A 25,779-nucleotide genomic window follows, 5' to 3' on the forward strand; every position below is an offset into this window, starting at 1 on the left:
GCTACGGTATTGAAGTATTACCAAAGGTCCACAATTTTGTAAATAATTAATATAAAATTATGTATATTCATATATATAAATTTAACAAATTATATAAACTTAAAAATAATATTCATAGAATATTATTCTTGGAATTCAGTTCCGGCCTATCTCTTTCAGGTACAATAATGGGAGTCAGCAGCATCATATCAAGTTTATCGGGATTCATTATGCCTATACTTGTCGGCGTCTTGACAAATGACGAGGTGAGTCTTAGTTTTAGTTTTAAAAAATAACTGTAATTGATCCAATTTTGTGTTGTTTTGACTGTCAAAAAATAAGTCTTGACAATTTGCTTTTCTTTCTCGGAAAAATGTGTGCTCTTAAGATTTTAATTATAGCCTTTTTATAGGGATTAGTACTAATTACTGATTTTTTTTATTTAAAGTTACACTAATTCTTTATGCTATGAGCTCTTTGCTTTTGCTTACGGGGTACATAATCGTACGACAATGAGCATATATCGTTAGGCCAAATAAGCATTGGTAAAGAAGAAAGTCAGCTATACTTCTAATTTCTAATTAATATTGTCTATACTTACTTAAATAGTTTCGATTAACTTAAAGTAGCTACTTCAATCTTGTCGTCCTTGCAAATAAATGAAACGCTCTACGGCAGCGCATTCCGTGTGCCAACTTGCTTATTTTGAAAGTTGCAGCTGTTTCAGAAGAACTAAGCATTTTAATGACCATTTTTTCTTGTAATATAATTTAGTAATATTTCCTAGCAACAAAAATATTTTTGTTTATTGAGTTTGATTTAAGAGAAGTAAAATTAATTAAATTTATTTTATCATTGTACAAAGATCATGGCGATAGCAAAATTTGATATTCAGATTCAAAAACTGTGCAGCATTATGGATTACAATTGAAGTAAATCAGAAGTTGATGTTTTAGAACAAAATGGTTCAGGTTCAAACATAACCGAGAAAACATACAGATGACCAAAAGTGATATATCTATGCTCTTTTGAATAAATACTAGGGCCGTAAATGCACGAGTTTTACTCAGTTCAAGAGTTCAAAGAAATATATTTCTCTCCAAATCAGTCTCATCAAAACAATTCCCATATCTCCTAAACTGAGTTACTTTGATTTGTAATCAGAAACTCTATTTTTTTTTAAAAAAAGGGCCGTTTGATTTATGGAGCTTGTTTAAGTATTCAGGTTAAATCATCAAGATCAAATATCAAGATTTCTGGTGTGAAAATTTAGAGAGGCGAATGCCAACTCAGCTGTCGTTCTAAGCATGTAATCGGGATTTAAAATTATAAATGACTCTTACGTAACTTCAACATCAATGTAATTGAACCAAACCTGATATTTCAAGCAACGCAGAGCTCCAATAGAGTCTAATTCAGTATTTTAACATATAATTCAGCATATCGCTTATAAAGTTATGAACAAATCGGGAATATGCATTCAAAAGATTTATTGAAATTAATTAGTCTCTTCAAAACCTTATTTCATTGCTTGATTAGTTCATTAAAAATTCCAGATAAAGCTTCATCCAATTAAATTGAGGAGAACTGGGTATATAACTTTTACAAGTCAGTGGAATTTAATGAATTCGAGGATATTTGAAAAAAATTTCAAAGGGTAGAAAGATTTTTTATATATAAAGATTGTACATATTCAGTCTCGTTTTAATAAGTTTTATCTCAAATAAAAAAAATTAAGGAAACAATCAAAATATGATATGGAGATACAACAATTGAAATACGAAGATAAATGATAATGAAGTCAGGTGATGTTTACTAGAAAATTATTCTTTTATTATGGAAAAACCTTTATATTTTCCCTCGAACATTCAATAGTATTCAATGGCGGTAGCACGATAATTGAACCCCAAAACTAAATCGCTTCAATCAGGAAAAACTAGATCTGAAATTTGGTGTTCTTCAGCTTCTTCGAATTTTGATAGAGATAGGGGGGGTGTCGTCCTTGACATGTAATAACTAGTCAAGACAGAGCAGTGCGTTCCAAACGAGGCTTTTCGCAATTCCGAAGCTATTTATTAATCTTTCTAAATTAGGTGAAACTAACTCTAACTATTTGATGTTAAGACAAGCAATAAGGAGGATGCTGACGCGCCGTTTAATTTCCTGAAAATGTGTTTCAAAATGTTGAAATTAATACATGATTGCTGAGGAATTACTAGTACAAAGTTGCGAAAATTTACAAGAACGGCCTTGAGTAATTTGTGTTTTTCAAAACACTTGAATAGTTTGGCAGAATGCCGGTGTCAGCATTTCTTCATTAAAACGATATTTTAATGTACCATGGCGCCATCTATCATTGAGAATGAAGATTAATCGGCGAAATACAATATTGGCTGTTAAAATGAAAGCAATTTTATATCTGAGAAAATTAGAAAATAATTAAAACACAGCTAAATCATAAAGAAATATAAGAATCATTAATAATAATCTCAGGAGAAAAGACATTGTTTCGTAAAATTGTAAAGAAAGATTTCTATTGTTATATACAAAAGTATTAGAATCAAGTTAATAGGAAAAACAAAAAATCAAATTGTATCCATTCATCTGTGTTTTAGAAGTAGCTGCAATTGCGCTCTCTAAATACTATGAAGTTCTTTTTTTGGTTTTAGTTTAAATAGGTTATAAATTTTAGTTGCGATTTCGAAACTGTTTTTGTTTCGTTTTCAAACTTTTTCTTACTTAAGATTGGTTATATATATATATATATATATATATATATATATATATATATATATATATATAATATAATATGCAGAATATTTTATCTATTTCCTGAAGCGAAAAAATCCAAACGTTGTTTTCGAAAGATATATTCTTGATGAAGGAATTATTCATCAGTAGAAAATAAAGGACATAATCCTGAATAGGTAGAATGTGAAACACTGTGAAAGGAAGCGAATACTTTTGTAGTGATTGGATTTTGAAGCGTTAAGAAAATAAACGTTCATAGATGGCGCTAGGCAACTAGCGCGAGTGTAATTCAAAGAGTGAGGTCATTCGAGTGTTGGCTCTTGGAGGAGAAGGAGTTACTGAGCAGAGTAACTCGAACGAATCTGCAATAAATTTGTTATGTTTTCTATTTGCCTAATTTTTTTCAAAGCACTCACGAACCAGCCACGACAACTTTTTTCCCTCGTAAAAACATTAAGAACTTCCTTTCAGTTGCTAAACGTAACTGAGAATAAAGTTCCTAAGAGCTAACTGAAATGTCTTTCCCCATATCTATGCAGCTTACCCAAAGCTTAATATGAATCGACAGGATAAATATTTCTATGGATATATAGATACTATATTCATTAAAGCTGGAGATAGTTTAAATAACAATTATGTATGCAATAGCACTCAAAAGATCACTAATACATAAGAAGAACAAAACATTTTACATAATAGAAAAAGCAAAGGAACAATGAATAGCCATACAGACATATAAGCAAATTAAAAATAAATACAATGAAAAAATTTTAAATGAAGGAATTAGGGTATATATTTAAATCACAAATTTATAAATATCCCTTAAAAGAAGCGAAAATCATTTGATATTAAATTTCTTCATAAAGAAAAGGTGTCTTTTAAAAGAATATTGAGAAAAGAAAAAGCAAACTGTATTTACTTTATCAGGTCATAGTGTTCAATAATAGCTTCATGATATTTGACGATATTCCTTATCGGATACCTTTGTGGCGATATCGTACGTATTAGATGTTTAGGTGTTATCGTATAATAATAAAGTATAATCCAATTTTTTTTAAAAAGAAAATCACTTTCGTAATAAAATTCAAGAAAAAGAAAAACAAATATTCAGTTGCCACTTTGGAACTTTCTGGAATTCCCTTAAAAAAAGGTTAGCATTCTTCTTACCCACTTAAAATATTTGATCTTGGGCAAGATTGTGAACTCCGAGAGTGCTCAGATTTTTATTTCAGAGATTCTCATATGAGTGTTTTTTACTTCTAAATATAATGAAGAAACCCAAGCATTCATGTAAGACATCTCGTTTTCGATCGATCGAAACTAAGGTTTATCACAGGACTAAAATTTCACAAAGACGAACACAAAACAAATTTGATTTATCTAAATTGCAATATTTTAAAACTAATGTCTGTACACGCATACGAATGTACAGACTAACTCGAAATCAACCCGTTGACGGATTAGGACCGACATTTTTAAACTTAATACGAATCTAAACTTCAGATGCAAATCTGTGTAACTATTCTCATTTGGCTTGTTATGTTTTATAATTTTCATGTTTATATTCATATAAAGACGCATGTTCTTAGATAAACAGACAGGAATGTGTTTATTGGTAATGTGATAGAAATTTGTAATTCGATGTAAAAACTATACACCAAATTTCACCTATCAAGCTGAAAGCTTTTTTGAGTTATGTTCACAAACAGAACATATGTAATTCCAAAAATGCTCTTTCTGAACTCGGAGAGATCAGAATTAATTTTAGAATATCTTCTAAATTTTATGACTTCCATTTTTATAAAAGAATATTTTTGCAAATAACTTTATTATAAACATTTATTTAAATCTGAAGATTTTTTACAAGACATTTTTCCATAAGAAATAACCAAAAACATAATGATCTGCTTCAATGATAGCGCGGTATTAGGGATTTTAAGACGTTTAATATAATAAGGAAATAGTCTATGTCCGTTCGAAAAGAATATTAAAAATTTAATTTGAATTTAAAAAAAGGCGATTTCTTTTAATGAAGGCGATTTTTTATTACACATCCCCGATTCTAAAACATTATTGGATCAAACATTTTCCCACTATTATGTTATATTTCTCTAAATTTTGAATATAAGAATAGGGAGGACGTATATTTTATGTACAAGGAATAAGTGGTCAAAAATAGGTCAGTCTACATCGCGACACAAGAACAGAAGAGCAAAAGAGATCGAAATTTCCCTTCAATGTTTTCTTCAATGAGATTCTGATAGGGATTTCTTTGACATGCGTCGATTTAAAATAGGAAAATTTATGTATTTTTAAAAGAAAATGCTAAACAATAAGGATTTTAATCCATTCACTCGGAAAGTGAGAACCTGCTGAATTAGCAGTTTTACAGAACGCGTGTTGAATTAATGAAATAAAAAGTAGAATTGGATCAAGAAATAAGAGACCATTTTAGAATGAAGTTAATAACATAATTTTACAGATGCGTGGCCGAAAGGAATATTCTTTTGGACTTGATTTCTATTTTTTCCCCCACGGGGGGTATTAATTTGTAAACGAGGAGAAGCAACGTCACATGTTGTTTTTTTTACATCGCGGCACAAGAGTAAGGTGATGATTTTTACTAAAAGATTCTTTTGGGGATTTTTTTTTTTTTTGACAAATACCGATTTGGGAAAGATTTTAGGTTCTTTAAAAAAATACCACAAGGTAGGTACTTTTATTCTTTTTTTTTTTTCGAAGTCTGTGAAGCGTCAGCAATTTTTTAAAACCATGTATTAGAAATAAATAAAATAATGGGATTTATATCAGGAAATACGGGAACATTTTAGAATAAAGTAATATGGATTATTTTTAAGATAAAAATTAGAAAATAAAATCATTATATATCTTGGGTGAGATATTCCATTTTTCGGGATTTATATGTTTCATGACGGGATTTATATGTTTCATTTATATGTTTATATGTCTCTTGGCGCTTTTTCAATGATAGTACTGCAGAAATTCGTCTGTAGGGTTACGGTGCAAGATTCATAACTCCATTTTGCGAAAGTGTCTGCGGTAATACGAAGGTCGAGCCGAGACTGTGGGAACCGCTGACTTAAGAATCTTTATAAAGCTTCTGTTGAATGAATTATATAAAAAAGTGGAATGGGATCAGGAAGTATGAGAATATTTTAGAATGAAGTTAAAATGGGTTTATATATATACTAGCCGCCTTTGGCGACCAGCCGGTTCGCCAATCTTAATGTTCGTTAAAATTTTAATAATTAAATATTTTATGCAATTCCAAATTTAATAGATTCTTCAGCAAAATATTTTAAAACTTCACATTTTGATAGTCATATAATTCACTCATAATATTATAAAGGCCTTCAGTCATAACGTGATATGTATCTCTCTAATTTTCTGTTACCCCTCGTAGAATTTATGCTTTAAATTAAAGTGTATAGGATTTATCTGCAATTAATATAATAATATTTTTTTACTGAAACAAAGCATTTTTTTTAATAATATTATTACTGATAATAGAGTCACTGAGCGTTTAAACTTTATGGGCACTAAAGAATATCTTTCTTAATTTATATAATATCTCAAGAATTTCTCAACAAAATTTTCTCAGATTCATCATGAACGGATCGATTCATTAACAATGTTTCATTTTAAATGCATCAAACACTAAGAAAATAAAATGAATCGTTTAAAATAATCGGTCTAAAACAGGTTTAAAAAAACTACTTAAAAAACGATGTACTTAAAACTATAAGCATATACAAAAAAATATATAACTAACATAAATACAATTTACTTACAAAAGCATACAACTAACCTAAAAGTAATTTAAATCGTCCGTTGTTAATGGTTGCCATGCCAACAATCAGAACACAGTGCGCATGCGTGAATTTTCTTCGCCAGCTCCGGTAACGCAAATGCGTGAATTTTTCTATGCCAGTTGGGGTAACGCTATGCAGATTATACATTTTTAATTTCCTTTATTCTGTGTTATTTTAATTCAAAAGTACTTCAGAATGAATCTGAAACATGGATTAATTAACAATGTTTAATTTTAAATGCATAAAACATTAAGAAAATAAACAGAATCGTTTGAAATAATCCGCCGAAAAATCTTAACCCTAGCCTCATTACTGTTGGGAGAAAAAAAGAACTAAAGCCTAAATCATTTGGCGTTGGGGAAAATGGAAGATTATTTTGGCGGAAAAGTTGGCGGTGGGGAAAATGGAAGATTTTTTTGGCGGGAAAGTTAGTTTTTAATTAATAATTAAAATTCTAATTAAAATTTCAAAAAAAGGGACCCCAGGTGCACATTCCCGACCTCTAAGGTATACATGTACCAAATTTGGTAGCTGTATGTCAAATGACCTGGCCTGTAGAGCGCCAACACACACACACACACACACACATTGAGCTTTATTATAAGTATAGATGTGTGAGAACTGCTAACATACCTCGTATACTGTATGATGCCATATTGGCCCTGTTGCGTCATGTCCTGTTGCGTCATGTATCACATGATGATTTCCCGCCATTATTGGCAGACGATAGTTGAGCAGTGAGACTGTAAGACGTACAGCTCGCGCTCATGTATTTATAACGATATAATAATCAAAATTTTGCTTTAAAAAACTTAAGAAAAAGAAAAAGAGGCATAACATTTTTTTCATTTGAAAACTACAATCGAAAGTGTTAAGGAACAATGTTTGAAAATGGCATTGAACAAATATTAAAATAAAGAAATAATTCGTTAAGATCAGATACTAGTTACTGATATAGAATGACAAAAAGCTAAAGAAAAATATATGAAAAATCTTTTGCTAAGAGAAAAAGAAAGGTCGGTAATTTTTTGACTCAAATTAAATTGAAAAGTATTCAGGTTAGTTTTCAGCAATACAAAAACTGCCTCAGCATTGAAATTAATGTAATAAAGATCCTAAAAGATTGATGATAAAATTTCAATTTTAATGAATCATGTTTTCTCACCATTAACTATAAAAGTGGCATCATTTTTGTTCCTATTGTTTATGAAAGAAAAGTACCATTTACCTTCAAGAATTTAATAAGTGTCAAGGCTCTCGGTTGGATCGAACTTATTATAAAATATGACTTCTATATTTATATTTAACAAATAATTTATAACAGATTGCTTTAACTTTTGTTTAAAATTTAATTATTTTCTTGAATGACCAAGAAAATAAATATTTTTATAGAATATATTTTTCTACAAAAAATTAAAGAATGATACCGAACAATGCTCAGAATATGCATCAATCTATCTTCTAGTATCAGTAATGATGAAACATTAGAAAAATCTTATTAATTGGTTCAATTTCTAGATCAAGAGCAATAAATTTATACCTGACAATTAGTTTCATTTTATTGAAGTAAAGAGCCGTGTTGAAAGCAGATTAATATATTTCAGATAGTTAAATATATCAGAAACATCATGGAATTCAAATTTCATTTCTATGTTAGATCAGTATTTGATAAATAGTCTGGTTGGTATAATTTTATTTGTTTTATAAACACAACGTTTTTAGATTTTACTGTAATTTTATTTATAATTATCTGAATATCAAATGATCTGTAAATCTGGATGATCTTTCGAAAGAGGATTTTAGATATTTTAAAGGTTTTTCTAAGAATCAAAAATTCTAGCATAATGAAATTTAAGAATCTGTAAAATTACTTTCCCACAATGTCAGTATTATTGCTGAATAAAGAGATTACAGATATTTTGAATGGTTCTGGAAAAACAAGAATCTCGGCAATATCTATTAAGAGCCAAGACCTAGAGATTTTTCTAGATAATTCCGTGTCCTACTGGTATAAAAATCGAAGCGTTTACATAAGGATTCAATTTTCTCTCTTTAGAATTATTATTATTACTATTATTATGCATTGTAAATGCATGCGTCGAACACTATTGTGTTATTACTGCGATTTAATTAATGATTTGCTGTTTGAGTGTATGTTCTTGACTTTTACAAATACTGTGTTTATGTATACTTCTGTTGCGTTTTGCTATTTGTATTTCGTGTTTTATTGTGAAATATAGTGTCGTTCTCCATTATTAAATTTGCTGAAATGCTGCACCATAAATCCCACTGAGGGGTAACTTGCATTGTTATGAGAAGTTGCCATATAAATAAACGGGTTCTCATTTCCATGGCATTTATAGAAGTGATGTGGGGCTGAGATACCTCCATATCGATATCGGATCTACACCCTTCATGGGGGTCGAATGGGAATAATGGGCTGCACTGCATTCGCTTTAGTGCTTAATAGTCTTTTAAAAGATACCTATAATTCCTTTACCTAAATCGACACGTGTAAAAAAATCTCTATCAAAATCTCACAGTATATAATCACGGGAATAAATATTTCATTAGCTTTTCCTCTTTTCACTCTTGTGTCTTTCTGTGTTGATGTGCCTCGTCGCTGCTGCTTGTACATAAACTATGCCACCCGGGATTGAATAAAAGCGAAGCTTAAAATTCGAAATCGTCTTCTCTCTCTGATTTAAAAAAAAAATTATGTTTACATATATATAAAGAAAAGCTGCAACCTTTATTTCACAATAAGTTAAGTTTCAACAGCATGTATTTCATCAGTCGCTACTTTTAAGAGGAAAATTTATATTCGCGGACATTTCATCTGTAAAAGCTGAATTTGCATTCCAATCTGGAAAACTGAATGATTAAAGTGTCAAATTTTTACAGAAATACCCACCCTTGCATGCAGAGAAATTGTATACACCTTTTTACCATATTTGATTTTCTTGAATTCCACAAGCTTTTATTTCTGATAATTTAGCTTTTAAATAAATAAAAAAAAATAATGTTCAGATCCGCACGCCGAAAGGAGAATTCGTTCGACCTACTTCATTTACTTTAATATCTCTCTTATATGGGTTTGACGACAGAACATTAAAAAATGTTGAAGAATCCTCAAATTCCACATCCTATTAGAGATATCACATTGTTTCCCGTACTTTCGAGAGCCTTCATTTTAATTTCCGAATTCGTTGCCAAATCACTCTTGAAATAGTGTCCAAGACTTGGTGTCATTCACCTGATTCCATTCATCATTTATTAAAATATCTTTAAACCTCTCTTCCGTACTATGAGACGAATTTTGTAAAGAAGAAATATTATAGATTCGTAACAAAATGTTGGTGTTCACATATCAGTTATAAGCTAAATTTTCCAATATGGGCTCCAAATCTCAATAAATTCGTTAATTGCTCAAATGAAGCTATAAATTACCGAAGTAAGCTTCTGGAATTAGGCAAGTATTAATGTAAATATTTATTATTTTAATAGTATTTATTCAATGATATTCCTCTGGGTTTTGCTAATCAGTTTATTTAATTTTATTTCCAGCAAACTCTAGAACAATGGAACAAAGTGTTCTTCATTTCTATTGGCGTTACCATGACTTCAGGAATAATATTTTCATTATTTGGTTCAGCTGAAGTACAGGATTGGAACTTTCCAGTATTAAAAGAATTTGAAAAAGGCGATGAAAAGAATAACAAAGAGAAAATGACAAGTGGGAACTCGTCAGATTTTAAAAAAAGCACCACACATTTGTAATTAAGTAGCATGATCATTTATCGCTTCATGTTCACTTTCATAGAAAAGAAATAATAAGATTACATTATATGTAACCTTATTTAAATTGTTATCATAATTTGTGAATTTTATTATTTCTTGAAATTGCCATTTGTTTATTTTATTATTTATATTTCATCAATTTATTCATGTTTTAAAAAAATTCCTCACAAAATTGTTTCCTTTTGACCGCATTTATTAAAAGGCATTATAAAACATTAAGCATAAACATGATATATATTCAAAATTAATCACTCATAAATTAATTATGCTTTAAAGAGTAGTTTATAGTTTCGATTATCAAAAAATCCATATTACAGTTTGTTTAAATTTTTGATTTTTACCTTCATTCTAAACGTAATTGATATATATATATATTAGAAACATTTGTTTTTAAAAATTGCAAATATACATTTCACATGACACATTTTTCATTTGTTGTTTATTAGCAATTCACATGTATGATTTTTCTTTTGTTATAGTATAAATATTTTCAGCAGAAAAGGAGCTAAAAATAGAGTATTTTTATTCCACATGTTTTATTAAAATTGGTTCTTTTTTAAATAACATTTTTTTATTTTTGTTTTATGGTTCATTAAGGGTGGGAAATAAAAAATTTTCCCTCTAAAAATGCACATAATTCATTTATTAAGCCGTTCGGCGTATATTGTTTTGATAATATTAAATTTATCTTGTATGATTAATGTGCGTACTTTTTTTGAGGCACAGTTCCATGAGTACCGTCTTAGAGTTTTTTAACACTACGAAAGAACAACAACAAAAACCGTTCTTATAAATTGTAAATTATAATGGTATAATGGTACATAATAATAGTACAAATATACGTTTCGTTACAGCTCATTTTTACTGAAATTCTAGCTTTCTTTCATGACGCTTATAGTTATTGTAAATTTTTTTGTTCCCTTAAGTATTTAAAACTCATTATCAGAAGGTATAGCATACCGAATAAATTTATAATTCATTTAATTATTTTTAAATAAAAATAGAGGAAATTAACAATAAATTTTAAAATAAAAATTTGTTTACAAATTTATTAATTTAGAATAAAAATAATATTTAATTGCTTTCTTCATAGTTACCGATTTCGTCACTTTCTCTTCATTGCTGAGTAGACAACATTAAAATTGTCCTTGGATCCAATCATTAAAAATATCAGGCCATTGTTTGTGTATAGCTTTTCGGCATTTAACACAGGTTTTGAAACTTTTTTTTAAATATTGTAAACATATTTCTTATATGGTAATGTATAAAAAAAGAAGAAAGAAAAATGATTTGCTTTTTACATGTAGGATAGATGATTATCTAATGTCAGCATGATTATCTAATCTCTGAATATTCCCAAGAATAAACATTGGAATGATTGCTTGGAATTCATTAAAATAAAATCTCAAGATAACGTTCTTTATATATGCAACTGATTTCATTCCATAGTCGATCGTTATTTCAAATCAATAAATTAAAGGAAATATTTAATTTTCTTTTATATATTAGAAATTATCCGTAGAAATCATTTATATATTTCATTGAGTAATATCATTTTTGTGAAAATGCAGTTTTAGGAAGTTTTTAAGGCGAAATGCCAGTGAATTTATTTGGATTCGAACGTTTTGGATTCAATTGAGAATTTTCAGATAATTTTTTATATAATGTGATGGATAACAATTATGTGAAAAATTCAGGTAAGATTCTATATAACCTTTTTATTACTTGCAGTCGAAAACTTGCTATTATAACTGTATATATTATAGTAGTTTCTACAGCGTGCTTATTTCGTTTTGTTCATAAATGTTTGGAAGCTGGTATCAGAGAAAATATAATTGCGCAGAATAAATCTTATTAACATATGCAAAACAAAAAATATCACACTTAAGTTTTATTAAATAATTAAATGAAGATTCAAACCTCTAAAATAAAACTACACAGCTTTACAATATTTTTTTTTTTGTGATTACTTGATCTTAATTTCGTTTTTTTTAAATTTACGCGTAATTATATTAGTAGCGTTAAAATATTTTAATTAATATCTTTACCCTAAGCTTGAATATCAACTCTTATTACTAAACCAATATACTTTAATTTCAACTAAGAATTTTCAGAAAATTCTTAAGGAGACGGTGAACTCTATTATGCACTTTTGCGAATTATTTACTTAGGATTATGAAATTTTTTATGCATTTTTGATTAAAATACAAGTACGTCATATTTCTCAGGAAAAATTTTTTTAAAACGAAACATATTATTTTTAAAAATATAAAAGATATATTATTTAAAAAAAATTTAAATATTCCAGGCGACTTATTTTTTTGTCCTTATTACCCAATATAAATTTATTTCGAACAAATCTGTGAATGATTTTGTAATTCCAATTAAGTGCCAATTTTTTTAGAAATATTTTTATGCACACATATGGGATTTTCATAAAAATGTTATGCTTTTTTGATCTGAAATTGACTTTTAACTATCTAAAAAAGCTCGAAATATAAGATACATACCCTATTTTCTTCTGATGTTTAACCAAAATCTTTACTATCAATTTTATTTCATTTCTTCAAAAATTAAGACACCTAGAACATTTCAAAGATTGTTCAGTCTAATTAAAATATCAATTTTAGAAAAGTCTTTTAAATGTACTTTTTTTTTCTAGGCACTTCAAATATTTATTTTATAATACTATTTAAGTTGAATATAAACATATGTTTTGGTGCTGAAACGATAAAAATAAAATGTCAAGGTTTCGTCCTTTTTTTTTTTTTTTTTTTTTTTGCAATTCCACTGTCTTATTTCAAAGTCTACTGTCCCCTTTATATTTCTGATGAATAACAATCACAAGAATACTTATAACAATAATAACTGTATTTATCACAGCAATTTCTATGTTCATTAATAAATATTCGAATGTTAATACAAATTTTACCTCTTTCTTGTTCTGTAAAGCAACTGATTACAATACTGATACAATACAATTTTATATTGAATATTCACGCTAATTACTGAAATATATAAAAAAATATGCAGTTAAATTCTTCCTTATTGAAATTTGATCAACAGATAGACATTCATGCTAATTATTGAAATACAAAAAAAAATATACAGTTAAATCGTTCTTCATTGAAATTCTGGTCAGTCGATAATGATTCTATAGTATAGCCTTTAGTATGTATCAATGGCGGATTATAACATTTTGGGGCCCTAGAAAGTCCATAATGAGCCCCCTGTATTAATAAACATCAATTTAGTTTCACATCTCATTGGACCTTTAACATAGTTTACACAAGCTGAAGATTTCAGTTATTTACATTACTTGACTAAACAAAATTAATTAAGAAATATCGTATTTATTCATTTACTACCATTTGCAGCCTAGATTCGCTAGCGTTTATCTGCAGGGCCGGCCATCTAGGGGGTTCCCAACATGATCACTTGCCTCACTTACTAGGTAATAGCTTATAGTTTAGCATATATATATAAAGCATATAATTTTTTATGAAGACAGTGAAGAGACTTTTGATTTTTTGACGTCGTTATATTTCATGCAAAAGAGACACTCATTACGTACGCAAGCAAGCACACACACACACACACCACAGAACGACACAGAGCGAAAAGAAAAAAAAATGTGAGAGGGCAGAACATTTTATCCCTGATCTAAAAAACATGGAATTTCTGACACGTGTCGGTTCTGAAGGAATTTCTCACACGTGTCGACCTTGGCAAGGGAAACAAAGGGATTCCTTAGAAGAATTTATTTACATCAGCGATTCTCTATCCCTTCACTCGGCACGTGGGAACCGCTGACGCAATTATTTTTACAAAGCTTCAGTTGAATTAATTAAATAGAAAATGTGGAATGGGATCGGGAAATAAGAGAATATTTTAGAATGACTTTGACATGAGCTGAATGAGGCTAAAAAAATCATGAAATTAATTAGAATTAAATTAAATTTTAAAATATCATTACATATATATAATTTGATAATTCATTCGATAAACTGCTTAATACTGTTAGAAATAACCATGTCCACGCCAAGGAAATATCCCTCTGGGTGTCAAAATAGAAAATTATCAGAAAGGGAAAAAGAAAAAAAGCTAAACTTCAAGAAATCACAAGTAGATCTGTTTTCTTGGCTACGAAGTAATTATGGCAAAGAAATGGCTTCAACTTCAGAAATTACAATTCAAACTTCAACTGGGAAAAGAAAGTCCCGTGCAAAGTACACAGTCAAGCTATAGAAATGTTGAAACGGTGAAATTTGTTGAAGAATCGTGTATTTATACAAATGTGATCGAATCAGAAAATAATGTCGAAAATAACAATAACAAATATGATCAAGAGAGTATAAACGATCCTGGTTTATGGCCAAGTATCATAACTGATAAATTTAGAATATTTTGTGTTAAAATCGGACCTGTGCAACACAGATGAGTTTTTGCTAAAAAGGCTGAAGGTAGATCCTTTTCCACTACATACTACTTCAAAAAAATGCCAAATGGTGAAACCCAACTTCGCAGCTGGTTAATTTATTTAAAAACGCAAGACTCAAAAAGAAGATATGACCAAACTACTAGATTTATAGGTGGATATAATAACTGGAGAAACCTGTCAACTGTAATCCAAGTTCTAGTTTTGAGCGTTCTAGTTTTCATTTTAATCTGTCTATTCTTGGGAAGAATTACTAAAATGACTAAATTTACGTTCAACTATTGGTAAAACAAATCAAATTAAATGGTACTATTTTTCTAATCTTTCACTTCGAGGAAATCGCGAAATAAAAAGATAGCCTAATAATGGAATTTTTTTTATATTTTATCAAATTATTAAATAAATACGACACTGTGCTAACGGATCATATAAACAAAATAATAAATTCAAAAAATAGAATTGTGCATCATGTAACACATAATTCAAATGAACAAATTATCTCTGCATTAGATAATGAAGTCCTTAACAAAATTAAACATAATATAAAAGCAGCCATGTACTTTAGTATTCAAAGGAATTGTACTCCTAATATTCCCCATAAGGAACAAATTTCAATCATTATTAGGTATGTAAAATTTGAAGAGAAAAGGTTAACTATAAACGAGTCATTTATAGGGTTTATTGAAGTAACTAATGTGACTGGAGAAGGACTAACAAAAACTCTATTGAAAAGATTTACTGAACTTGGTTTAAATATTAGGAATTGTAGAGGATAAACATATGGCAACAGTAGTAACATGAGAGAAAAATATAAAAGAGAAATATAAAAGACTGAAATCCAAAATTTAAGAACAAACTTTAACACATTTTTCGACGAAGCGAAAGTGCTAGCGTAATTTGAACATTTTCCTGAAAAACGAATTCGGAAAAAGGAAAGATTATGTTCCAAAGTTATGAAAAAAACATGATAGAGGAACACGACAGAATCATATTTTTATATTTAGAATTATCAAATCACTAATTACATAATTTCCTATTGATATAAAATACAAAGAATTTATATAATATTCTGTACTTAAAACTATATGTTAGCTGTAGAATATTAAATATAGATTACTAAATGGACTGTATTCATTAATTTTTCTATAAAGTTTCGACGAGTGCTGGTTAGTTTCTTAAATGATGAAACTAATTTGTAATCAACAATATTTAATTAAGAGTTCCATACTATTCATGCCTGAACGCTCACCATAGAACGCCAACCATGAACAAGAGCAATGAGGAACAAAAATCAGAATCTATATAGAAGAATGGTTGCCAGAATTGGCGCACTATCATCTGACATGGCGATATTAACAATATTTTTGCTTGATATTTAACATTAGCAATGAAACAAAATTTTGTAGATGACATCATAATTAAGATTTTTTTTCTTCTTATTAATACGTATAGTAATTATGTTTTAAAATTATAATATCTTGATGAATATATTTTACAGTACTGTTATTTTCACAGTTGAAAAGCTATCACTATCTACTTTATACCTTCAGTCACTGTCACAGTTTTGTAGAATTAGAAAATACCTCATTATGACAGATGATTCTATTTCCGAATGCTTTATTTCACAGTTAGAAGTGACAAACATAAGTAGAATATATTATAGTGAGATTTCAATACATATGATAGCAATTACTAATTAAGATGCAGGCACCAATATTTCATTTAGAACTGTCATGAGTTCCATTAATTCAATCACTTGAGTGATAAAGAAGATTGGTAAAAAAAATATTTAATGCCAGCGTAAGAACCAACTTCTATGTTTGCAAAAATAATGCTTTAGATCATCGTATGAACTCCAAGCTTGTGTTGATATGTTATGCGAGTTGCAGCAAATATTCTTTCAGTAATTTTTATTTACAAAATGTAAGATTTATATACTTTAGGAGAGAAACTGAATTGCAAAAATAGGTTGAATTAATGTCATGCAATGTTTAAAATGTATCACGGTTAATTTAAACGGAAATTGTTTTAATTTTTCTATGCGCATTTATTGAATTTTATTTGTTTCATGTTGTAAAGATGGGTTATATACTCATCTTCTGATGGACTAAAATTTTGAAGTTTTCTATCTTAATATATTCTGCATGACAATACACCATTTTTTATATTTTCAGAATTTAATTATTAGTTAATTTCAATAAATTAAAGTAATTAAAATATTTATCCCTAATTACACCATCGAATCACTAATTTAAGGGAAAAATTGATTTCAGGATTGTATGATGTTCATAAAATATTATTACCTAAAAAATATAGATTATGAAACCATATTTTTTTTCAAATCTACTTTTATATTTACTAATAATATTTTAAAACTTATTTTTATTCATTTACTAGCCGCCTTTGGCGACCAGCCGGTTCGCCAGTATTACCGCTCGCTACAATTTTCAATTAAATATTTTAAGTAACTGGTCTCTTAATAGATTCTCAAACTAATCATTTTTAATCTTCAAATTTTGATAGTCATACCAAACTTATACTGTTGTTTAGATCGTTTCGTTCAATATACTATATATATTTTGCTAATTTGTTGTCATTTAAGGTAAAACTTCAACTTTAATTTAAAGTGGAAATGCTGAAATTGCAATTAATGTAAAGATATTTTTTAATAAAACCAAGCGTTTTATTTTATTTATCATTTTTGTTGTTATTTATTTATTATTATTATTATTGAATATGAGTACTGCAAACAGAATCGTTCGGTATTTAAGTCTTATGTGAACTACAAAATATTTTTCATAATTTGCGTAATATCTCAAAGAATAATTCAACAAAAATTTCTCAGATTCAGCATAAAATTCAGTTTTTAGTTTTGCTTTCAAAAGGATTGAAATGAAATCAATAATAATATTTTGTTCCGGCCTATAAATATATTTCAAAAATTATGAAGTCTAAATTTAATGCAGTAAGGTATCATATTCTGAGGAATATTCTGGACACACCAAATTTTAAATAAATGAATGAATGTTTCTATTTTCCACGATTAATTAAGACTGATTTATGAAGTTTTGGATGTTAAAAATTTAGAAAAACTCAACATTTTCATAATCTTAGGCCAAATAATCTTGAGAAACCTGCGCTCTGATTGGCGTATTTTCTTTAAAACGATCGATGGAAAATCTAAAATTATCCTTTTTTTTTTTTTTTTTTTTTTTTTTTTGAATAGTGATATTTAAATTTTTATGAATCAGTCAGTTTAAGTGATTGATTTTGTTGATTGGAAATTAATTCTTTATTTAAAATATTAGTGTTTCAGGAACATTTTGTTAAACGTGATTTCCACAGCAGAAGCTTTATGTAAAATCAAAAATTCGTTATATATTAGAGTATTTATTGGATCAAGTTACATAAAATATAATCATTTTCCATTTAGACCATTTTAGCAGATCTGTGTCTATTACTAAAGGTTTACAAATTAGCAGTGTGGCCCTGATTTGAATGGATATCCTGTTCATATTAAACAAAATTTGCCTTAAAATAAAACTGATTTATTGGATTAATAATACAGATAGTGTAAAAGATCATAAAATAATTTTTCTTGAATTTATTTTTTAGAAAAAATATTTCATATTTGTTTCATTTCCTACAGACACGTGACGAAAATCATATTTTTGCAGATTTTATTTCCAAAAAGATTTAATTTATTTTTAAATGGAGCTTTAATCGATATGATGGCAACACTTTGAAAAAAGCTAATTTTTTCCCCATGAATGCGAAACGTGCTCGTGCAGCTTAAATTTTATTTTTATTTTGTACGAAAAAAAATTGTTGAAAAATATAGTTAAATTATTTATTTAAAAATTAATTAAAAATAGAAGTTTAATTTTAAGGTCAAAACATTGGTATCATTTAAAAGATAAATTTTTGATTTTTAACTTGATGTAAAAATCTTTTTTGTGCGGTAATATTTTCGGAAGTTATAGCAGAAACACACTAAAATTTCGCTTATTTTTTAAATAAATAAAATTTTAATTAAAAATTCGAAAAAATAACCCCGAGGTGCACATTCCCGGCCTCCAAGGTATACACGTGCCAAATTTCGTAGCTGTTGGTCGAACGGTCTGGCCTGTAGAGCGCCAACACACACACACACACACACACACACACACATTGAGCTTTATTATAAGTATAGATTGTGAATACAACAATTTGCATAAATAAATAATATGTTTAATAGTTTAATATACGATGAAAATGGTAAATTATTATTTTACTAAATTTTAATATTTCGAATAGATTGATAACTAGGAATGGTGAGGTAAAATATATTTTTTAATAGTTTAATTCGTTCTTCAGATTTTAGCAGTTCTTATTAATATTTTGATTTACTTAGTTATTAGTTATTAATTATTTAGATATATAGAAATATTAACTATATTTTCAACATTAGCAAACATTGGAAGTTTAGACTTTAATCACAATGAAAGTTTTTAATATGCATCGTACTGTGTAACATTGGAAGACTGAATGATTTTACCATCTTGTAAATGTATTCTAATGAATTCAAAAATCGATTATGTATATTACGGGAGGAAAAAGGATCCACAGTTTAATATAAGTTAGAATGAAGTTATATGACTTTTGTGGAATTATTTTGAATTTGTGTGATTGTTCATGAAATTTGGGGATTCATTCCGTGTTTTGCAGGAGAAAATGGGAAAGGACAATCTGATGAAACTCAATTTGGAGTGATACAGTGGGCTGAAAAATTAAGCAATATTGAATATATTAAGAGTTAAAATGTTTAAATATTTTATAACTAAATAAATATTATTACAATTTATATAAAATTCAAACTATATTTGTTTCAATTACAGCAGCGCAAAAAATTATTGAAATTTACAAACACATTTTCGATTCTACACCTAATTTACAATCACATTTACAAGGTTTTGTGTGATTGTAAAAATTTAATCACACAAAATTATTACACATTACATTTATTACACATTTAGAAGTTTTTGTGTGATTGTAAAATTTTAATCACAAAAAATTTATTACACGTAAGAAAACTTGTGATTAAACATGGATATTTGAATTTGAAATCAAATTACCACTTCATGAAAAACATTTCAATTCATTTGCATCCTCTAACCAATATTTGTTGAACGATTTGGAGGTTATTCCGGAGAATGTCTTCAACAAGCGTATAAATGATTGGAATCATCATTATGTATGTTTGTTACATATGTATGTTTATTACATACATAAAAAAAATTTCGTAATATACTATATCTCAGCTTTTATTAAACATAAAATTAAAAATGAAAGAAACCAAATAAAAATAACGGTTTCTGTTGAGCTGCTAAAGCTTCTGTTGTTTGATCTCAGTTTGAAATCAAATTATCACTTCATGAAAAACATTTGAATTCATTTGCATCCTCTAAACAATATTTGTTGAACGATTTGGAGGTTATTCCAGAGAATGTCTTCAACAAGCGTATAAATGATTGGAATCATCATTATGTATGTTTGTTACATATGCATGTTTGTTACATACATAAAAAAAGTTCGTAATATACTACATCTCAGCTTTTATTAAACATAAAATTAAAAATGAAAGAAACCAAATAAAAATAACGGTTTCTGTTGAGCTGCTAAAGCTTCTGTTGTTTGATCTCAGTTTGAAATCAAATTACCACTTCATGAGAAACATTTCAATTTTTTTTGCATTCTCTAAACAATATTTGTTGAACGATTTGGAGGTTATTCCAGAGAATGTCTTCAACAAGCGTATAAATGATTGGAATCATCATTATGTATGTTTGTTACATACATAAAAAAATTTCGTAATATACTACATCTCAGCTTTTATTAAACATAAAATTAAAAATGAGAGAAACCAAACAAAAATAACTGTTTCTGTTGAGCTGCTAACGCTTCTGTTGTTTGATCTCAGTTTGAAATCAAATTACCACTTCATGAAAAACATTTAAATTTTTTTGCATTCTCTAAACAATATTTGTTGAACGATTTGGAGGTTATTACAGAGAATGTCTTCAACAAGCGTATAAATGATTGGAATCATCATTATGTATGTTTGTTACATATGTATGTTTATTACATACATAAAAAAAATTTCGTAATATACTATATCTCAGCTTTTATTAAACATAAAATTAAAAATGAAAGAAACCAAATAAAAAAAACGGTTTCTGTTGAGCTGCTAAAGCTTCTGTTGTTTGATCTCAGTTTGAAATCAAATTATCACTTCATGAAAAACATTTGAATTCATTTGCATCCTCTAAACAATATTTGTTGAACGATTTGGAGGTTATTCCAGAGAATGTCTTCAACAAGCGTATAAATGATTGGAATCATCATTATGTATGTTTGTTACATACATAAAAAAATTTCTTAATATACTACATCTCAGCTTTTATTAAACATAAAATTAAAAATGAGAGAAACCAAACAAAAATAACTGTTTTTGTTGAGCTGCTGAAGCTTCTGTTGTTTGATCTCAATTTGTAAATTCTTTTTACGAATTCCAACAGAAGTTTGCCATTATGTGAATATTCCCATTTTAGCTATTCATTGTTTCTATATCTTGGTAAAATCAGTTTTCGATTTCTTTTCTAGCACCGCCAAGAATTACAGAAAAAAAACCATTTGTGAGAGTAATAAACCAATCCGACTGAGGTCATTAAGCTTGTTGCTAAACCAACATAATTCACAGCCATGTGATTGATTAATCTAGAAGTTTTTGACGGCTAGGATAAATACGATGCGATTTTTCACACCGCCTCATTAATAGAAGTGGAAATAATTTGTAAGCTCTCTGGTTTGACGATCTTACAAAATTTCTATTTTAAACTTTTCTCTACTTGTACCAAGCACACTTTTGTCTAATAAATGCAAATCGAGGGTTAATTTGATCAAAAGCTGTCATGCTAAACTTGTATGTGTAGCTGTGGCAAGACGAATTTATCTCTTCCAATTATGGGTTCAAGAATTTTTTTCTTCAGCAAACATGCTCTCTCAGGTAAAATATATTTTTATAATTTAGTGACATTATTTAGGTTTGTTATCCCTCCAGTATAAAAAGTAAAGACAGTTCATGATATTGCCTTGCTAACCAAAGATATAGTTAAATATTTTTAAGTCTTCATAAATTACCTATTGATTTTCATAAACGATATCTTCTCTATGACTACAGAACCATTCAAATTACCCATGAATTTAATTTCCTTGATCTCCAAACGTATGGTAACATACTGATTTTTATTCATTTCAAAACTTTTTTATGGTATAAAATATTAATTTTATTCTTTTTTTCTCTTTGAGGGATTCTTCTGTTCGAAGGATAACTTGCACGTTAAAACTAACATATTTTTTTAAATTTATCTAAATTAAATCTTTAGAAGCAGAGCGAATAGAAGAAAAAAGATTTTTAGATTTGAAACCAACACATAGTCGTTCATATTTAGTGAAAATTTTCATGCATTAAAGAAACAAACAAAAAAATATCCCCTATAACTTTTTTTAAATACATTTTTTTGAAAAACTTTGGAAATATTAAATAATTTCATAAAAATGGTTGGAATGTATTAGGCAACAGTTCAAGAAGAAAATAGAAAGTTTTGTTTTCAATGCTCAACTGATAAATTAGATATTATGTATGAAATATATTAAAGTAAAGCTGTTTTTATTGTCTAATTAAACAAGAGTGGTTAAAAACGAAGAATTTTCATTTTTATTTATTGTTGTATTTATGCTATTTATTCTTATTTCAATTATTTTACTTAAATTTCAATAATATAAAAAGGATGCTTCGATTTCTAGTGGATTCATCATCTAAAAGTTTAATTATGCTAAACTTTAGTTCGAAAATTAAACATCAATAACTTATTATAACTTTAATTCATTAGTCTTCTAGATGTTGCTAACTTTCTATTTATGTACTAAGCCTTTATTTTTTCACATTTTTCTTCTAATTTATTTTGTTTTTATATGTTTATGCGTATGAATTTAGAAGCATGATTAAAATTGCAAATATTGTAGTCATATATGTCATTGTAAGTTTGAATGAATCTTTTTTGACATTCAAGTTTCACATTTTTTCAAAGAATTAAATTAACTATATAATGTTAATAAGAATCACATGCAATTAATCATTTTTAGTTTCTCATATACATAACACAGAAGAGATTTTGTTATGGTAAAAAAATTCGAACTCGAGATTTTGACGAATCTCCCCATTCCAGACCTCCCCGAGTTCGAGTTTGGGAAAATGTCCGTCTGTCTGTCTGTGACAAATGCGACCACTCTGAGCTAGACAGTTGAAATTAGATATTCTGTCTTTACACCATATTTGCAGATTTCTGCCAAGTTTTGAGTAAAATGCATTCAGAGGAAATCTGTTAGTCCCGCTGGTCGAAAACAATGTAACACCATAATTACAAAACGAATAGATCTAGATAAATAAATTTCGGTGTATAGATTCAACATCTATAATATAGACACCTGTGAAATTGTAAGCCAAATCAAACCATTGGTTGGCTGTCTGTCGGTCGGTACTTTCAGAAACTCGATAATTCAAAAACTCATTGACTTAAATATGTCAAATTTGGTATGAAATTGTGTGACTACAAGTACAGTTTTATGTCACATTTTTGTTTCAATCGGTTCAGAAAAATGTGTCTAAAACACACATTCGATTTTGGGATATTATTAAAGCATGTGAGGGATTAATTCTCAAATAACTCGCCAAGGATAAAATAATAAATTCAGTAAAAACGCTAAATTCTTGAAAAAAATTATTTCATAACTATTGTACAAAATTTTTGCAAAGCGCGCTTTAGCATGAAAAGTTTATTAGAAGGAATGAGATAAATTTTGGAGAGACAACTCCTAATGGTTGCCCTTTTTCATGCAACAGCTTTTAACGAACTATTAATAAAAGTATGGAGGAAAGTTTCTCACATTATTTAAATTACCTAAAATTTATTAATAACATATTTTTTTGCTGTATTTTTCTATTTGCATGAAAAATAAATGGAATGAATAAATTCTGCATTTCAACTTAAAGAAATAAAAATTGGTTCTTTGAATGATACCATTTTTTGAGTTACTTATAATTTTATTAAGAGCAAACTTCAATTCTTATTTGGAATATATTTTAAAATTGTAACAGTTGCATTACTGTATCTTCTCTTTTGGATAATAGATGGCGATGTCTGATTAGTTACGCATCCCATGGGGCATTGCGATTGTAAATAAGGAGATGAGATGTTCTTGTTAGAGATGCGGGCATTAATATCTTGTCTTGTCGTTTGATACTTTGTGTTTGTTTTGTATGAAATGTGATCATTAAAAAAATGTTCCCAAAAACATACGTCCTGTTGCTTCCACAGCACGAATCATAATTCCACCACAAAATAGAATTCTGATGTTTGTTTTCTGTACAATTTTAAAGAGGTTTTGTAAATAAAATGCTAAAATTGTAGTGTCCTTGTAAATTGTAATATATGCGTTCTTTTTTAATCAAAAATAATTTTTTTTTATTTACAAGATGCTCAATAAATGTGACATTTCAATTCTGGAAGTTTTTTCAAATGAAACTCCTCACTCAACAGCTGTTTGATGTAACTCAGGAAACATTATTATTTTTTGATGAGCAATTCTGACGTCATGATTGTTGAACATTATTACACACTTTGTAACAATGTTTTTGTCGTTATGATGAAATTAAATGAAAACTATTTTCATTACTCCACCAAACCATTCCATCACATGCTTTTATCAATTAAGAAATCTAATTTTTTTTGCACGTTTTCAACGCTAAATGTGATGTAGGATTTCCATTTTAGTTTTTATTGCGCTGCATATACAGTTTTTGATTTGCATGAGCACTACTAATTTATTTCTAAATTTATATTTTTGCACTTGCCAAATAAAAAGGGATAATTTTACATAAATTCATTCCATATTAGTTGTTTAATATCCAGGAAAGTAAAAATTCCAAGTGATCAAGCTGATCATCGAATTTCGATAGTTTTATATAAAAATACATTTTTGTTTTTATCGTAGCCAAAACTAAAATAATTAAGAATTGCTGTTTCTTAATGGGTCTATATTTTATATATATATATATATATATATATATATATATATATATATATATATATATATATATATATATATATATATATATATATATATATATATATATATATATATATATATATATATATATATATATATATATATATAATGCTTGTTTGAAAACCAATTTGCTAATTGAAATTATTCTTTTCTTTAATAAAGGCGCGAAGAAATTTTCCTAGTTATTATGTGCTATTAAATATATATAACCTTTCATGCGTGAATTTTTCTAACAATCACTAACTGTGAATTCAATATAATAGTAAGACTTTTAAGCCCTATAGAAAAGAAAAAAAAAAAGAAAAACAACAAGACACAAACAATTGCAGAATGTTGTAATTTCTTAATACAATAAAATGCATTAAAATATTTTAATGTATTATATTTGTTTTAAGTAACCACGACAGGAAATTTTGAAAATATTATATTTTATTATTCTGAAAAAAAAACTAAATAATATTAAGAATTAACATATTATCATATGCCACAAAGATGATTTAAAAGATGATGTAAATTTTTGTTAATTCTTATTATTGTTTGTCTTAATTATGTGAGATAATGAATATATTAAGAAATATTAGGGGAACTGTCTTAAACCATAAACAGAACTCGATCTGAAGCCACATAAATAAATCTAAATAATCGAACGTTGCGACAAAATAGACGGGAACTAAGTTGAGTTCTAAGGGCTACCTCTGGCCGCGTCACACGCCCTCCCATAGGGTGTACGTCCCATCATCTGTAGGGGGAAGCTGGCCTTACACCATTTGTGTACCCTCCAATATAGTGGGAACCAATCCTCATATCGAA

General features: G+C 28.0%; 2 protein-coding genes across 4 annotated transcripts in view; both read left to right on the forward strand.

Moving 5' to 3' along the window:
* Nucleotides 1-10,699, forward strand: part of LOC129972199 (putative inorganic phosphate cotransporter) — a 51,735-nt gene extending 41,036 nt beyond the window's left edge. For all 3 annotated transcript variants that reach the window (XM_056086230.1, XM_056086231.1, XM_056086232.1), the window contains exons 10-11: nucleotides 160-245; nucleotides 10,131-10,699. In XM_056086230.1, the coding sequence (XP_055942205.1) occupies nucleotides 160-245; nucleotides 10,131-10,343 (299 nt within the window). In that variant the 3' untranslated portion in view covers nucleotides 10,344-10,699. The remainder of the gene's footprint in view (nucleotides 1-159; nucleotides 246-10,130) is intronic.
* A 242-nt stretch (nucleotides 10,700-10,941) lies between these two features.
* The window catches only part of LOC129971868 (putative inorganic phosphate cotransporter), a 65,911-nt gene continuing 51,073 nt past the window's right edge, over nucleotides 10,942-25,779 (forward strand). Inside the window, exon 1 of the mRNA XM_056085845.1 lies at nucleotides 10,942-12,061. The gene's annotated coding sequence lies outside the window, so the exon portion shown is untranslated. The remainder of the gene's footprint in view (nucleotides 12,062-25,779) is intronic.

This window comes from Argiope bruennichi, chromosome 6, assembly GCF_947563725.1.
Source record: "Argiope bruennichi chromosome 6, qqArgBrue1.1, whole genome shotgun sequence".
Lineage (NCBI taxonomy): Eukaryota > Metazoa > Arthropoda > Arachnida > Araneae > Araneidae > Argiope > Argiope bruennichi.